This window comes from Bos taurus, chromosome 9 (assembly GCF_002263795.3).
Source record: "Bos taurus isolate L1 Dominette 01449 registration number 42190680 breed Hereford chromosome 9, ARS-UCD2.0, whole genome shotgun sequence".
In the NCBI taxonomy this organism is placed as follows: Eukaryota; Metazoa; Chordata; class Mammalia; order Artiodactyla; family Bovidae; genus Bos; species Bos taurus.
The window spans coordinates 39,977,996-39,994,279 of NC_037336.1; the positions used below are offsets into that span (position 1 = coordinate 39,977,996).

The 16,284-nt window shown below is 36.7% G+C and overlaps 2 protein-coding genes across 8 annotated transcripts in view; one reads left to right on the forward strand and one right to left on the reverse strand.

The window, feature by feature from the left end:
* Positions 1-16,284, forward strand: part of METTL24 (methyltransferase like 24) — a 156,565-nt gene that overhangs the window by 124,242 nt on the left and 16,039 nt on the right. For 2 of the 7 annotated variants that reach the window (XR_009495804.1, XR_001500981.3), the window contains one exon: positions 769-851. Coding sequence is in view for 5 of the 7 variants with exons in the window: in NM_001205452.1 (NP_001192381.1) it covers positions 769-1,083 (315 nt within the window). In the remaining 2 variants the exon portion in view is untranslated. Of the gene's footprint in view, positions 1-768; positions 4,144-7,184; positions 7,715-16,284 lie in introns of those variants that run through there. The other 5 variants (XM_024996864.2, XM_024996865.2, XM_015472819.3 and 2 more) reach the window with 5 other exon arrangements.
* CDC40 (cell division cycle 40) overlaps positions 10,950-16,284 on the reverse strand; it is a 48,068-nt gene continuing 42,733 nt past the window's right edge. The window contains 2 exon segments of the mRNA NM_001075643.2: positions 10,950-12,901; positions 13,976-14,120. Of these exon segments, the coding sequence (NP_001069111.1) occupies positions 12,724-12,901; positions 13,976-14,120 (323 nt within the window). The 3' untranslated portion in view covers positions 10,950-12,723.

Below are 16,284 nucleotides of genomic sequence, written 5' to 3' on the forward strand. Positions count from 1 at the left end.
AAGCATTTGGTAAGTAATTAGCTTTCATTGCTTTCTGGAGGTGTCTGGTATTCTGTTATTCTAATGGATTTTGTGCAAAGCCAGCAGAAAGGAGATCCTTCTCATAACTTAATGGCAAACTCTCTCCCATTTTACTTTTCATCCTGTATTCCATCTCACCTGGAATGTGAACTTGTGTTCATTAAATGAACAGGGAATGGTTTTATTAATTTTTTCTTAGAATGCTATACTGACATATACTTTTTTAAAAAGTCACGGAATACTGTTAATACTTTTTTTTTTCCAAGTCGAGTATTCAGAGAGCTGAGAACTCTTCCCCTAGCTTTCAATCCTGATGAAATTGGTGGGGGAAAAGGGGTTGTCAAGGTTTTTGAGGTGGTTTCTATAGGCAGTGGCCCTCTGCCAGTCCTTCTCTACAGGCCACCATTCTGCCAGGACTGAGTTCCCCTAAGCAGCATATTGGTTGCTGGGGAGAAACTGTGGACATGGAGATATACATGCTCCAGCATTTCCTTCTTGGACATCCATGCCCACTGGGCAGAGAGTAAAAGGGTCCATCATGATTTCTGGCTGCTATTTCATTATTTGTGTGTGGAGTGAGGTTAGAGAATCATGTCATAAGTGGCCATTTGAAAAAGACTTCTAACTCTAAAATTTGAAAATTTCTGCTCTTTTGGGAAGCAGCTATATAGTGATGCTCCTGATAGCAATGGTATTTTTAACAATGTTTACTGACTCTGCTAATCTCATTTCATCATTTTGTTACAGATTGATGTTCTCAAAGCAGATCTGGAAAGCGCAGAATGGAAAGTTTTGGAAAATCTTATTCTGGAAGATGTCCTCGAGCAAATTGGACAGCTCATCTTTGAGATCCATCTCCACTGGCCCGGGTTTGAGGTCAGTGGCAGTGACAGCAGTGTTGTGCGGTTCTGGTACAGCCTCCTCAAAGAGTTAGAACTACAGGATTTCAGGCTTTTTCACAGCTACAAAGATTTATCTAAACCTCAGCTTTTCCTGAAAAAAGATATTTTCAATGCGAGTAGCTGTTATACTCTGGGTTGGGTGAATACAAGATGGAAATAGGACACAGGATCTCATCAAGACCTCAAGGAAATATTTGTAGCAGGGAACATGTCCATGATTCTAGTTATTGGTTTACTTGTCTAGTCTCCCACTAGCCTGTGACTTGCTTGAGGCAGAGGTTGTGTTATTGCCTTTGTAGTACATGTAGCTTGGCACATGGTAGGGAAACAGTTAATACATGTTGAGGGGACAGACATAGGCGTCAATCTCCATCTGCCCAAACCTAGGCTCTTTGCCTATTTGCCTCCAACAGAGTGGAAATGCTTGTCTTTCCTCACCTCAACTTGGAAGATAATCCCCCATTTATCTCAGTTTTCCCTAAAATTAATTATGTATCTATAAACCATGAGTTCACCACCATGAAAAAGAAATTATATAACATTTCTATTTTTACTGGGTTGATGAGATCCTTAAATATGTAGCCTGCTGTTTAAAATAAGGCCTTCCATTTGGTATTCACTCACCTCTTTCAAGGATTTTCTTGTTTACTGTGTCAATAACATTCTTTACAGCCTTGTAGATTTCCGTCATTCCTCCTCAACCTTTGCTGAGGCCATGCTGTGACTTTATAAGAACCACTGATTCTGGTTTCTATGAATGCAGACACACCAAATTCTGTGACTGAGTAAGAAAGACTAAACTATCATGTTCTTCAACTCAGGATTCTTTTTATGTTCAGCCTAAATCCCCTCTGTTCCCATGAAACTAAATACAAAACAGATTTGAGTGTCTTCAAACCTGATTTCTCAACTACAGACTTGCCTATGGTGTTATTTTTTTCTTTAATACATTATCTCCAAAATCTTAAAAGCTTCTGCACATCAAAGGAAACTATTAGCAAGGTGAAAAGACAGCCTTCAGAATGGGAGAAAATAATAGCAAATGAAGCAACCGACAAACAACTAATCTCAAAAATATACAAGCAACTCCTACAGCTCAACTCCAGAAAAATAAACGACCCAATCAAAAAATGGGCCAAAGAACTAAATAGACATTTCTCCAAAAAAGACATACAGATGGCTAACAAACACATGAAAAGATGCTCAACATCACTCATTATCAGAGAAATGCAAATCAAAACCACTATGAGGTACCATTTCACACCAGTCAGAATGGCTGCGATCCAAAAGTCTACAAATAATAAATGCTGGAGAGGGTGTGGAGAAAAGGGAACCCTCTTACACTGTTGGTGGGAATGCAAACTAGTACAGCCACTATGGAGAACAGTGTGGAGATTCCTTAAAAAACTGGAAATAGAACTGCCTTATGATCCAGCAACCCCACTGCTGGGCATACACACTGAGGAAACCAGAAGGGAAAGAGACACGTGTACCCCAATGTTCATCGCAGCACTGTTTATAATAGCCAAGACATGGAAGCAACCTAGATGTCCATCAGCAGATGAATGGATAAGAAAGCTGTGGTACATATACACAATGGAGTATTACTCAGCCATTAAAAAGAATACATTTGAATCAGTTCTAATGAGGTGGATGAAACTGGAGCCTATTATACAGAGTGAAGTAAGCCAGAAGGAAAAACATAAATACAGTATTCTAACGCATATATATGGAATTTAGAAAGATGGTAACAATAACCCTGTGTACGAGACAGCAAAAGAGACACTGATGTATAGAACAGTCTTATGGACTCTGTGGGAGAGGGAGAGGGTGGGAAGATTTGGGAGAATGACATTGTAACATGTAAAATATCATGTAAGAAACGAGTTGCCAGTCCAGGTTCGATGCACGATACTGGATGCTTGGGGCTAGTGCACTGGGACGACCCAGAGGGATGGTATGGGGAGGGAGGAGGGAGGAGGGTTCAGGATGGGGAACACATGTATACCTGTGGTGGATTCATTTTGATGTTTGGCAAAACTAATACAATTATGTAAAGTTTAAAAATAAAATAAAATTTAAAAAAAAAAGCCATAGAAACAAAGATAGGTTAAGTTGACTCAATGTAAATTTAAGAGCAGTTTGAGAAGATTGAATGTGATAAATGATAGAGAACAAATATTTAATGAGTTAATGGCTGGAAAGTTTTTAAAACTGCAGATAATGCCAAGCATTGATAAAAATAAATAAAAACAAAGTATTAGAAAAGCTAAAAACATCAATGATAAAAGATATGAAATCTTAAGTTGTGACATGAATAAAAAACAAATTTTCTTCCAAAATCAAATGAGATTTTCCTTTCTGCCAATTGACATTCATTGTAAGCCTGTGGCCTGAGGGTCAGATTCTGTCTTTTTCCTGGGACAGATACAGTGTGGTAATACCAAACACACTGTATATATTTTATATATTTTAAAAAATTAAGCAGAGAATTCATATTCTCAATAGTTTGAATGATCTCCAACTTTTCCGTCTACAGGAATTAGACATTTACTTCTATAAATGATTTTCAAAAATCCTATTTCAAATAAATTAATTAAATAGTATAAAAATAAATTATTACCTTTGATATATTAAATACATCTTCTGGCATTTTCTATATCCCAAGAGAACAGTAATATATACACTGTTTAAGAAATTTGGGGAGAGCATAGAGTACTGATTACTGCTAGACCTTAATTCCTTATCCCCATTGTTTTACCTCCTTCTACTCTAAACATTCCCTGGGTTGGCTTTTTTGCTTTTTGCAGTGGTTTGAAAATATCATTCCTCAGGTGAGAAGCCAAATATAATAGAGTTATATCGTCTTACTAACTTGACTTCAAAAGGGAATAAGACTTTCTGAATTAGTAGTGAAGATTTTTTAAAAATATAAATGAGGTTTTTTACATTAAAACTTACAGGACACTAACAAAAGTCATTGATGTGAGAGGGCCAGCTTGAATAAGTTAGCAGTTTAGTTGCTTTCAATGTCCCTAGTTGCTTTCAATGTTTTGTACTATTTCAAAAGTACAAAAAGTCCATAAAACTCTAAAGTGGTTTATCTTGTTAGTTTGCATGGTATAGCCTCCAAAACAAAGTTAACTTTAGTCCTAATCCTGTTTGGATTATATCATAAATTGCCTTTCATTTTTAATAAAAATTTTATATATTAAACACAGTAGATCTTTTTTATTTAAACCTTTTAACCCTTCTTGTACACCAAGGTATGAGGTATACTGCTTCCCTGGTGGCTCAGCTGGTAAAGAAATCTGCCTGCAATGCAGGAGATCCAAGTTTGATCCCTGGCTTGGGAAGATTCCCTGGAAAAGGGAATGGCTACCCACTCCAGTATTCCTGCCTGGAGAATTCTATGGACAGAGGAGCCTGGCAGGCTACCATCCATGGGGTCATGAAGAGTCAGGCCTGACTGAAGCAACTAAGCACATGAAGTATACTAAGTGTCTAGTATGATTAGGTTTTAGATGTATTCATACTCATACCAAGGTTCCTAATTCATGGTCTTGAAGAGTAAGAACATTACTGAAAGCTCCCTTTGTACAGCTTAAGTTACCACTTATTCCAGATTGGTGGTACAGAACATCGACTTCATCACACTATATCTATCTATATATGTATCTGAAGCAAGAATGGGTGTACTGTTGAGAAAAAAATAAAGACAAACTCAAAATAAATCACAAACACACCCACCCACACCTACCTACTTAGGCAGCCTGTTCAATAGTTATTTGTACTTATTTTATGCTTTTTTCTATGACTGTCCTTCATTCCCTTCATAGATAGTTTGAAATTTGTGATGAATATTCTGACTGTTGCTATGGTTTCCCTGCCTCTAGAATTATTATGATTATTGTGTGGGCCAGGGTTTTTTAACCTGAGTGTTATTTCCATTTGGGTTGGATCATTCTTTGTTGGGGGAGGGAAGGAGGGCTAATCTGTGCATTGTAGGATGTTGGGCAGCATCCCTGGCCCTCACCCTGGAGGCCAGGGCCACCACAAAAACGAGACAAACAAAATGCAAAAAACAAACAAGCAGAATCAAGAGCTGCTATTTTCTTAGAGCTTACTATGTGCCTAATACTGTGCATAGATTATTCCTAATCCTCCAAACAACAGTATAAGAAAGTGCAGTTTTTCCAATTACACAGGTAAGGAAACTCTGAGAGGTTAAGTAGCTTATTTAGATTATTCTAATGGTGGAGTAGTTCACATCTCAGCCTGTCAGATCCCAAAGCCCATGCAGATCCCTCCACAGGGCTGCTTCAATAGCATTTGACAAATGCAAAGACATTTTTGCCTCCCGGTTAGTAAATGGGAAGGAAAGTCTACTAATATACCAGGACCAGACCTGCAGATCTGTTAGAGTGGGGATCATTTTTGTAGCAGGCAGGTTTAAACAATCTATTCAATTAAAATATGTCCACCAAATGGAAGCTTACTGAAAAATATGGGGTCCCAAAAGCTTCTCTGACAATATATTCAGGTTGCCAAAAAGATCTTGCAAGGCTTGGAAGTGACTCTTGGCCCTGGCTGGTCCCACATGGCTCCTGGATTTCAAGAAGGGCCCAGTCACTTGGAAGTACAGCTTGCATTTCCTTTGTTTCAAATTCGCCTTTGACGTTCAGATATATGAACTCAGATGCGAATATCTGTGACACACATCTCTTAATTAACTCCTACCAGAATTAATAAATGAATCTGAAAATACAAATTTAATAATGCTCTTATCAAATGATTCTGTTTTAGACGAAAGACATATGAGGATTTAAGAGAGTCAGAGGTCAACCTTTAGGCACAAAGTCTATGTCACAATCTGAGATTAAAGTAAAAGAAAAACAATTTTCTCACTCTCCTTTTTCTTAGAATGATTGTATTTTATGTAGTTATAATAGGTTATCAATAAATATCTGTAACTATTTGACATGTTCAAATAAAGGGAGCCAGGAAGACATAAACAAACTTCTGTTAGACTAAAGGTCCACTAGTCTTTGCATCAGGCTAGAACAAAAGCAAATTTATGAATTTACAGTGTTTAGTTCAAATCAGTTATTCATGTAAGCATTTCTGCTTTGGCTATAAGATTGTATTTATTATATAGTAAATACCATGCAAGATTTGTGTTTCCTAAATACTACGTTTGGATTTTGTAAAGCTTGAATTAATACCAGGGAACCAGCCTCATCATATTTCTCCAGATGAAAAATGAAAGCCTCATTGATAATTCTATTGCTACTTGACCATACAGTGGTACCTACAAGCTCAATTATGTAATATAATTCTCTTCTTTTAGTGATAAGTTTATGTTTGTCTTTAAGCAATAAAATCTTTTTTGTACCAGCCAGTTGCTGGTTCTTTGTGAATTCAGTACGTTTAATTATATGCTAAAATATGTTCCTGTTTCTCACATTTAAAAAGGTATTTGAACTTACCACATGAAATTGTAATCCAAAGATTCAATATATTCTTAAACTGCCTACATTTAGAAATTATAGAAATTATTGTATTGTATTTCTGTCCTTAAGTAAATCAAGCAAGCTAAATATTGTCACATTTTATGTTAAGCACAATACAGGGAAATACGAGTGCTCAACAAATACCTGTTAAAACTAACGCTGTGTTAAACTAGCAGCTTCATATTCTCATAAAATATTTTAAGTTTTTCTTAGTGATAGCTTTTGTGAAATAAGATTGTCTGAAATAGTAAGGGATTTTTTTTTTCTTGCTAAGTTTAAATTCTAGACTATTTTAATAGAGAAGCTTAGTATGTATATGCTGCTGCTGCTGCTAAGTCGCTTCAGTCATGTCTGACTCTGTGCGACCCCATAGATGGCAGCCCACCAGGCTCCCCCGTCCCTGGGATTCTCCAGGCAAGAACACTGGAGGGGGTTGCCATTTCCTTCTCCAATGCATGAAAGTGAAAAGAAAGTGAAGTGGCTCAGTCGTGTCTGACTCGTCGCAAATCCACGGAATGCATGCAGCCTACCGGGCTCCTCTGTCCATGGGATTTTTCAGGCAAGAGTACTGGAGTGGGGTGCCATTGCCTTCTCCTAGGTGGGTATATATCATATAATATCCAAAAGTCTAAGTGAGTTCTATAACATTAGTGAGAAACCACAATTTTGTATCAATAAAAATAAGCTATCTGTACAAGAAAATATTATTTTTCAAGGATTGATGTCAAATCAAACATTGTTTCCTCAGGGACCCCCCCTTATTGAAGGCCCCCAGTTATGTTTCCCTACAATGTCTTCTGGGCTTCCCTGATGGCTCAGCAGTAAAGAAGCGGCCTACAGCCTGCAACGCAGGAGACGTGGTTTCAAGCCCTGGGTCAGGAAGATCTGGAGAAGGAAATGGCAACGCACACCAGTGTTCTTGCCTGGGAAATCCCATGGAGAGAGGAGCTTGGCGAGCTACAATCCACTGGGTCTCAAGAGCTGGACACGACTGAGCGACTAAACCACTACCATCACCACAGTGTCTTCTGTGCTCCCCAGCTTCACACTCCATTTACTTTCATGAGTCTGCTTATGTGATGACTTTCCCTCCATGAGGGTGGGAGTCATGTCTGTATCCCCAGGGCCTACCATGGGACCTGCTGGGTCAAATGTGCTCCATAAATATTGTTGAATATGAATATAAAGAAAGCTATTTCACATAGGATTTTTTCAGTGAGATTATTTCATCATTGTCATTGACTTTTTTTCTGATATTAAAAATATCTTTGGAATTTAGATGAATCAGTCTCTCTCTTTTTGGTTAATTTAAAGCACAAGTCCTTTTCTTGACATGGTTGTTTATTACACTACTTGCAGTAGTCCTCATTCCTGATTAAAGATGCTAACCTGAAGATCTTTCTTGACCTTGGGGACTTGAGAGCTATGTAATAATTGAATCAAATAAGTACGATAATAATTAAAGGCTCAAGTATTGTTAGAAGTTATCCTAGGATACTAAACCTCAGTCTTCTTTTCTCATTACTCATTCTTTTTTTTTTAAACAGAGAACAACTTTTTAGAGTCACTGTGTTAGATCACAACTCACAGTACCATGGAGAATATTTTTCAGTTTATGAGAGAAAGACAGTATGATGATGTAAGGCTACTTCTGTCAAGGGCAGGGGCAGGCTTTCCTATAAAAGTGATGAAAACCACAGTGGTTTTTTAGGACAAAAAATATTAAGATAGTTTTTCAAAGAGTAAAAAGGAGAGAGAGCATATTATGTTGTCCAGGCTATTTGACTGAAGTCAGAAAAGTCCTTCCCACCAGTTAACCATTTGGTCTAACTCGAGTGGAACAGGCTGTTAGAATGCCTTTTAGTTACAGGTTCTGTTTTACCAAAGGAGGAAATAAACACAGTCTATTAACTACCTCAGAGAAAGCAAGCTGGAAGCCACAAAAATCACGACACAAATATGACAATTTTAAAATACACAATTAAGTGGAAGTATGTAGAGGAGACAGGATAGCGGGATGAAGGGAGAAAGATTCTGACACTGCTGCTAACTAGCTGTGTGATACCAAGCAATTCATCACCCTTATTGGCCTATTTTCTTATCTTAGGTTGGAATATTTGATTTCTAAGTTTCTTCTAGTTTAAGAATCTCATTCTTCTAAGATTTTTGTGATTAGAGAAGGCTTAGAGGGTGGTTAGGTAATTTCTTGATTTGTGTGCTATAAAAGGGAAGTCTTAGGATAAATTCAAGAGAAACCAAATGATATGTTTATTCACAAGAAAAGGCCTAGATTAAAGATGAATTCGTTATGATGGCTCTCCAGTCAACAAGTGAAGTACCCTTAGGTAAAGTACCTTTTTAGGCAGCACACTTAAGCTCCCAAGATTCTAAAAACCAGAATGTTTCAGACTGCACTTGTTTATACTTGTTTTTAGAATGTTCTAACAAAAAAGTGGCAATATTCAAAGATACTAGATTAAGGATGTATTTTCATGGTGATCTTTATGTATATGTGTGAATATATATGTATGCATGTGTATAGACACATGCGCGCACACACACACACGTTTCTGTATATATATGAATGCCCAAGAAAGAAAAACCTTCAGACACAAAAGGTTCAGAGGGACCCTAGAACCTGAGAGGCAGCAGGAACCTACACTGCAGTGGTCTTAAGAGTTCAGTATAACAGTTAAGGGGCCAGGGGCCTAGAGCATTAGAGATAAGGCTTGTGGTTTGGCGCGACAGGATTGGAGCTGATAACCTGTAGCAGTGGGCCCTTTGGAGGGTGACAATCTCAATGGAAGAGGGTTCTAATAAAGGACCTCTATCCCCTTCTTGCAAGCACAAGGAAGTCTACCCTTCCTGTAGCTCTGTAGAAAATCAAAGTTTGTTCTAAGAATTTGAAACCTTCAGTCTAAGAAATTGAATTTATAATCACATGGTTTGGAAATCCATTAGCTGAAAAATTTAGATAAAAAACTGGTTCTAGGGGGTGCTGTCTCAGAGCAATCTTTTGCTAGGTCATTCATTTACCCAATGATCAAGTAAATATTTGATAACATGAATTTTGAGCCAAGTGCTATGATGGAATCTTCCTTCCATTGGCTCCTCTCTTCTTCTTAGGTCCCCTTAGTATTTGCCTTGTTTATACTGTATTTCATCAGTAATTTTATGATCCATTAAGAAAGAATGCTGCCAATTAAATTATGACACATCACTGATTTTAAGATATAGTTGTATTTCAAAGATGACAAAAATGAGAAAAACATGCATTGTTGATGAAAAATAGCATCAGGTTTCCCTAGGTCTCTTTGAGACCCAAAGTTAATACTGCTGATGGATATTTTGACCTGGATGGCACTTCACACTTCCCTCTCCATACCTGAATTCATTATGGTTCCCTAATCATCCACTACTTTCTTCTGAATTCTGTATCTCAGTAAGGGGCACCATCTCCAGGTAGTTCTTAGTCCACATTATAAGAAACAGTATTTTTCAAGTAGAGTCTCTATAATTGTTGCTGGTGTTGCAATTCTTACAGCTACCATAGGGTTTGTTATTTCACTGTCCATGTTTTCTTCCAGGTAATTAATAGCTAAGAACATCAACCAGCCTCACAGAGCATCCTCAAAAATCACTCTATACTTTCATCCTTAGAGAAATGCCTGTTTGATACTACTCCATGTTCCCTATCTTAAAACTGGCTCCTTATTAAGGACAAAATATTCCCAGCTTGTGCTTCACTAAGTAAATATTCATTAAATTTTCTACCAAAGCATCATTACTATCCTTAACTTTTAGGAAGGAAATCTGTCCTGGGTGTGACAAAAGGGTTGCAGTGAGGAAAACGAGCCAGATGGTAATCACTTATTTTCAGTCACAATATGATCTTGAAATTTTTAATGCTGGAAAAGAACCCCACACATTTGTGTACTCTAAAATAGGTGCAATCAAGACTCAGTGGCACCAACTGAATAAATATGGACTGTGTTAAAACTTACTCTGTGTGCTCTGAGAGCATTGTCTTGTATTTTTGTCATTTATTTAGGATAAGCCCATTAATATACTATACTCACCTTTAAAGCATCATTTCTCCCCAGAAAAATCAAAGTGAAAGTGAAAGTCGCTCGGTCGTGTCCAATTCTTTGTGACCCCAAGGAGCCCATGGAATTCTCTAGGCCAGAATACTGGAGTGGGTAGCCTTTCCCTTCTCCAGGGGATCTTTGCAACCCAGGGATCAAACCCAGGTCTCCCGCATCGCAGGCGAATTCTTACCAGCTGAGCCACCAGGGAAGCCCAAGAATACTAGAGTGGGTAGCCTTCTTTCTCCAGCGGATCTTCCTGACCCAGGAATTAAACCAAGGTCTCCTGCATTGCAGGCAGATTCTTTACCAACTGAGCTATCAGGAAAGCCCAGAAAAATGACCCATTTAAAATCTGCAAATGGTTTAATCTGGTGTCTCAGAGTTGAGACTCAAAAGGAGACTAAGAACAAAAATGTTGATAACACTTTCTACAAAAATGCTTTATTTAAAAATACCATCTTTTTTTAAAAAGAGACAACTTTTATATACAGTTCCTTAGTTTAGAAACAGTTAAAAACACAATAAAATAAACCCAGATTTAGAAGTTATGATTTGTAAAATACATAATACTGGTCCTGAACAAGACAGTTCAAATGTATGATTAATTCTTTGTCCCATCACATTTCAGTAATTCACATTTGTTAAAACCAGTGGTTGGGACTACAGAAAAGCTCCTGATTGAATTTTTTTCCTCTTCAGGAAATGGCAGCCACCCTTCCCAGCAGATCAAGAAGTAGAAATGGCAGCAGCAAGGCAGTGTATTATTTGAGTGCTGTGTCCAAAATACATCTCTACAGCTTTTATTCTCTTTTTAAATTTTATTTGAAATTTATATGTGGCTATACCACCTGGTCATCTATACCAGGTCTTTTTAAATTTTAATGTTTAAAAATGGAAGTTCGAAGGGCACGGAGTATAAATTGCTCTTGATAGCACAGGACTCAGGGCTAATGAGTCCTAGGATATCAACACTCAACAAGATTCTGGTCTCCAAGTCAGCAGTCTGAGCAGCTATGAGCCAATCTTTTATCACGTGGCACTGAAATATTTCACACTACATTCAAATATCTGCTATAGATTTGTAAAAAAAGAAAGGAGAAATGGCTTGTCAAACTAAAGTGCTATTAGCTACTATATTTAAGAAGCTATCTTGATTTCACAATCTGAAGTTAAAAAAAAATCTTTTTTAAACCAATCACAGTCCTTGCTTCTCAAATTAGGAACCCATCTTCCCAGAGTGTCAATTTTACCCAAAGATTTGGAAAGAAGTTTAACATTTTTCTAATCTTAAAAAGTTCTATTGAATATATTCATAAGCAAAATCAGATTAGTTTTCAAGATAAAACATATAGCTTCAAAGAAATTACAGGCTGACATTTTGAACTATGTTCTCACACCCAATCTCCTATGAGGAGTATTTCAATAGTAACTTCTGTGAACAGTGACCTAGGAGACCCTGATTTCTGAAAGTGTAGCCAGGTCCTTACTGGACAGTAAATACAAATACAATTCAAAGTCTTGATTCATTCTCTTGAGTTCCATTTTCAAAAATAATGTGATTCTCTGATTATATATAGTCCTGTCTATACCGATCAAGAAGAAAGCCAAGGAAAGAACTCTGGACTGATTTTTATTTTACACTGTTTAACAATTAGAGAAATGCTGCAGTCAGAGAAGATTGCTGGCTTACAACTAAGCAGACACAACATAAGTTATAAAAAAATAATGGAACTCCTGAATCCAAAAGATTAGAACTGACCCATGGGAAATAATGGGAACAGTAATTGTGGGTGGTTTCTATCCTTCTTTTCAGATTCACATTAAATCATATCATCCCTGTTCTTTCCTTTCTGTTGAAGAGGTAATCCATTAGGGATTCCTCCTCAGCTCCTAAAAGATCCTTTTAGTACATCATGGGGGTAAACCCAAACCGCCTGCCAGCAATAACCACCTGTCAAATGTAAAGTCAATGGTCATTCTCTGTATAAATAACATCTATAAAGAACAAAATGAAGTTGCTGATGAAATTATATGAGACAAATTTACAAAGTTTTTTTTTAAAACAATGGTTCAACTTCACAAGACCATGTAAGAAAATCATAACCTGTAAATCAAGTTGTCATCCAACACCTTTAATAATTAAATATAGTTAAATATGATATTGGATCAAAAATGATCCTAGTTTAAGGATTAATCCCATTAATCCCACAATTTAATGAGACCATCCCAACCACAAGTTATGACTTTAGATGTTTCATGAGGATGCCACACTGCACCTATACACACTTTATCGTGAGCTTTAAATCTACTGTAGAGTTTTGTGGTCTTCCAGTCCCAGATGTTTAACTTTCCATTTCCATCTCCTGAAATCACATAGCTGTAATGAGAAGAAAAATAAATTCAAATAATTTAAGCACCTTAAAATGGTAAACAAGATGAGGAACAGAGAAACAGTTTATATTTCTTACTTTAACATAAAAAAAAATCAATGTGACTGTATAATATTTGAATAATAAGGTAGTGTATAAAGCATCCTATAATTTAATCTTCTATCAAAAAACCTCCCCATTGAGTGACCAGTCTAAGACAGAAAAATTACTTTCAACTTGGAAAAGTGGGAGACCCATGGGCCACAGTGAATGCAGGATCACAATCACTCTCTAAGACAGTCAGAAACAGTGTAAGGGGGTCAATTTCACACACATGTAGACCGTGCACACACATGTAGACCACGCACACACATGTAGACCAAGCACACACATGTAGACCATGCAAACACATGTAGGCTCATTCAACTATCATCTTTGTAATTATTTTTGGCTCCAAAAGCTTCTGAATATGTCCAATACTCATTCAAAGGTAGGAGTCTAAGTGCCAATTACCAGGCTAAACATACAAGGTTACAGGAATTTATGAATTAGTGACACCCATATATTTTAGCTAACAACAGTGGAATGAATACAGAGTTTCACTCTTAGAAAGGCTCTAGGCTTCAAAAATCTAGTGTGACTGAGAAACATTCAGAGGCTGGATTTGAGGTTTTAGCACAGAAAAGCTGTAGTGAAGTTGTTAACTTCAACCCCATAATACAGGATTAATTCCTCTGGGGCTCATTGAATCATAGCAATATAGTGATTATAGTCCTCTCAGCCTTGCTTAGAAAAGTAGAAAGAAAGAAAGATATTGCCTATATGGACAGGGACTCATTATGTGCTTAAAGGGCACAGAACTAACAATGTAGAGAAATATACTGAAGAACTTAAAAAAAAAAGCGCCAAATATAACTGTCTTAATTTGTTCTTGTCTTTTATCTGGCATTTAGACAATCTGAACAATTCTCATACAATTACATATATAAAAGTGATTTGTACAGTCAGTGTTGCTATTTGTATAGTAGTAGTTTATATCATCATATATGAATACGGGAATAAATGAGAAAGTTTAAACTTACCTCATGTCTGGTGAAAAGTCTACTTGACAAGCATAGCCTGCTACCATATGGCCCTTAAAAATTTTCTTCTTATTCAATCTAAATCTGTTCTGTGCTCCAAAAATTAAGATTTGGTTGTCCATTGATTGGCACGCTAGCCATTTCCCTGTAAATTCAATAAATGAGACATTTTAGAGGAAGACTGAAAAATTTAAAAAGACTTTTATTTAAGTAGGTTCAGTCATTAATATTATTTTGTTTCCAACCACTATATAATAATAGGAAAATAAATTTACCATACTGCCTGTGAAGTGTTACAGATTTGTTGAAAGTGAGTAATAGAGTAAGGGATTTTGCTCATAAAATCTTGTATCATTTAGCATTTTTCCTATAAAAGCTTTCTTCTGTTTAAATAAGGATATACAAAAACTTCCTGAGTTTAGCATTAATAAAACAAAATTAAATTTTAAGAAATGAATTTGTAATAAATATAAATAATAGAACCATGGAGAGAGAAAGACTATTTGTGTTAACTACAGAAAGAGGAAAGATGAACTCCAGGTGAGAAAACCTAGGATTATTAAATAAAACTGTACAAAGATATGATAAAAAAAATCTTTAGTAACTTCAGTAAAAAAAAAATTTAGTAAAACAATTTTAGTAATACTGTAGTAACACAATGCTTTTTTAAAAAGTTTTATTGAAGTAATAGTTGATTTACAATGTAGCATTTAATTTCTGCTATATAGCCAAGTGACTGATATACATATATTCTTTTCCATTATGGTTTATCAAAGATATTGAATATAGTTCCCTGTGCTATATGGAGGACCTTATTGTTTATCCATTCTATTATATAATAGTTTGTATCTGCTAATACCAGACTCCCACACCCTCCCCCCATGTCCCTTGGCAACCACAAGTATGTTCCCTATACCTGAAAATATGTTTTTGTTTTATATATATATATTCATTTGTGTTCTATTTTAGATTTCACATATGTGTGATATCATATAGTGTTAGTTTCTCTCTTTCTGACCTACTCCACTTAGTATGATAATCTCTGTTGTTATTTAGTCACTAAGTCATGTCCAGCTCTTTTTGAGACCCCATGAACTGTAGCCCACTAGGCTACTCTGTCCATGGGATTTCCCAGGCAAGAAATACTGGAGTGGGTTGCCACTTCCTTCTCCAGGGGTTCTTTCTGACAGAGTCTGAACTTGCACTGAGCCACCAAGGAAGCCCATGATAATCTGCAGGTCCATCCATTCTGTGCAATAGCATTATTTCATTCCTTTTTATGGCTGAGTAGTATTCCATTGTATATATGTACCACATCTTTATCCATTCATCTGTCAATGGACATTAAGGCTGTTTCCATGCCTTGGGAATTGTGCAGCCATGAACACAAGGGTGCATGAATCTTTTCAAAATACAGTTTTGTCTGGGTATATGACCAGGAGTGGGACTGCTGAATCATGTGGCAACTCTATTTTTAGTTTTTTGAGGCAACTTCATACTGTTTTCTATAGTGGCTGTACCAATTTACATTCCCACTAATAGTGTAAGAGTCACCTTTCCCTCCATACCCTCTCTAGCATTATTTATAGACTTTTTAATGACATCCATTCTGATTGGTGTGAGGTAGTACCCCACTGTAGTTTTTGATTTGCACTGCTCAAATAGTTAGTGATGAAGAGCATCTTCTAATGTGCCTATTGGTCATCTGTATGTCTTGTTTGGAAAAATGTCAATTTAGGTCTTCTGCCCATTTTTTTTGATTTAGGCCACATTGCTTTCATCTACCTAGGATTCACCAAAACCACTAGAGTCTAAACTGAAGTATCTTTGTATCCTATATGTTATAGACATTATAAAGGATGACCCTAACAATGTTCATAGTCAGACTAAGTAAGTGGCCTTGTTCAAGATGGGCACAGTATTGATGACAGATGGTTTAAAAATACACTGTATGAAATGTAGGTGCACAAATGTGACTGTATACAATATGGTGATTATCAGAACAGCACCCTGTGAGGTTGCTCTTCTCATAAAAATCACAGGACACTTGACAATTGTCCACCGATTTGCCTATGGTAGATGCTTCGACTGGAAGAGCAAACTCTTGCTCCCTCTTCCTTGCTCTATTCTCACAGCAGCTACATGAGCTAACAGTGGCTTTGATGACCATGCTGCCCAAACATCAGGTCCTCCACTTTAATATCCTCATATAAAATTATATCAGTATATCTGGAGTACTCGTACTTAAAAGGCCATGAGTTACTGAATAGAAAACAGTATTAAGCAGACTTATCTTTTTAATTTTTGTC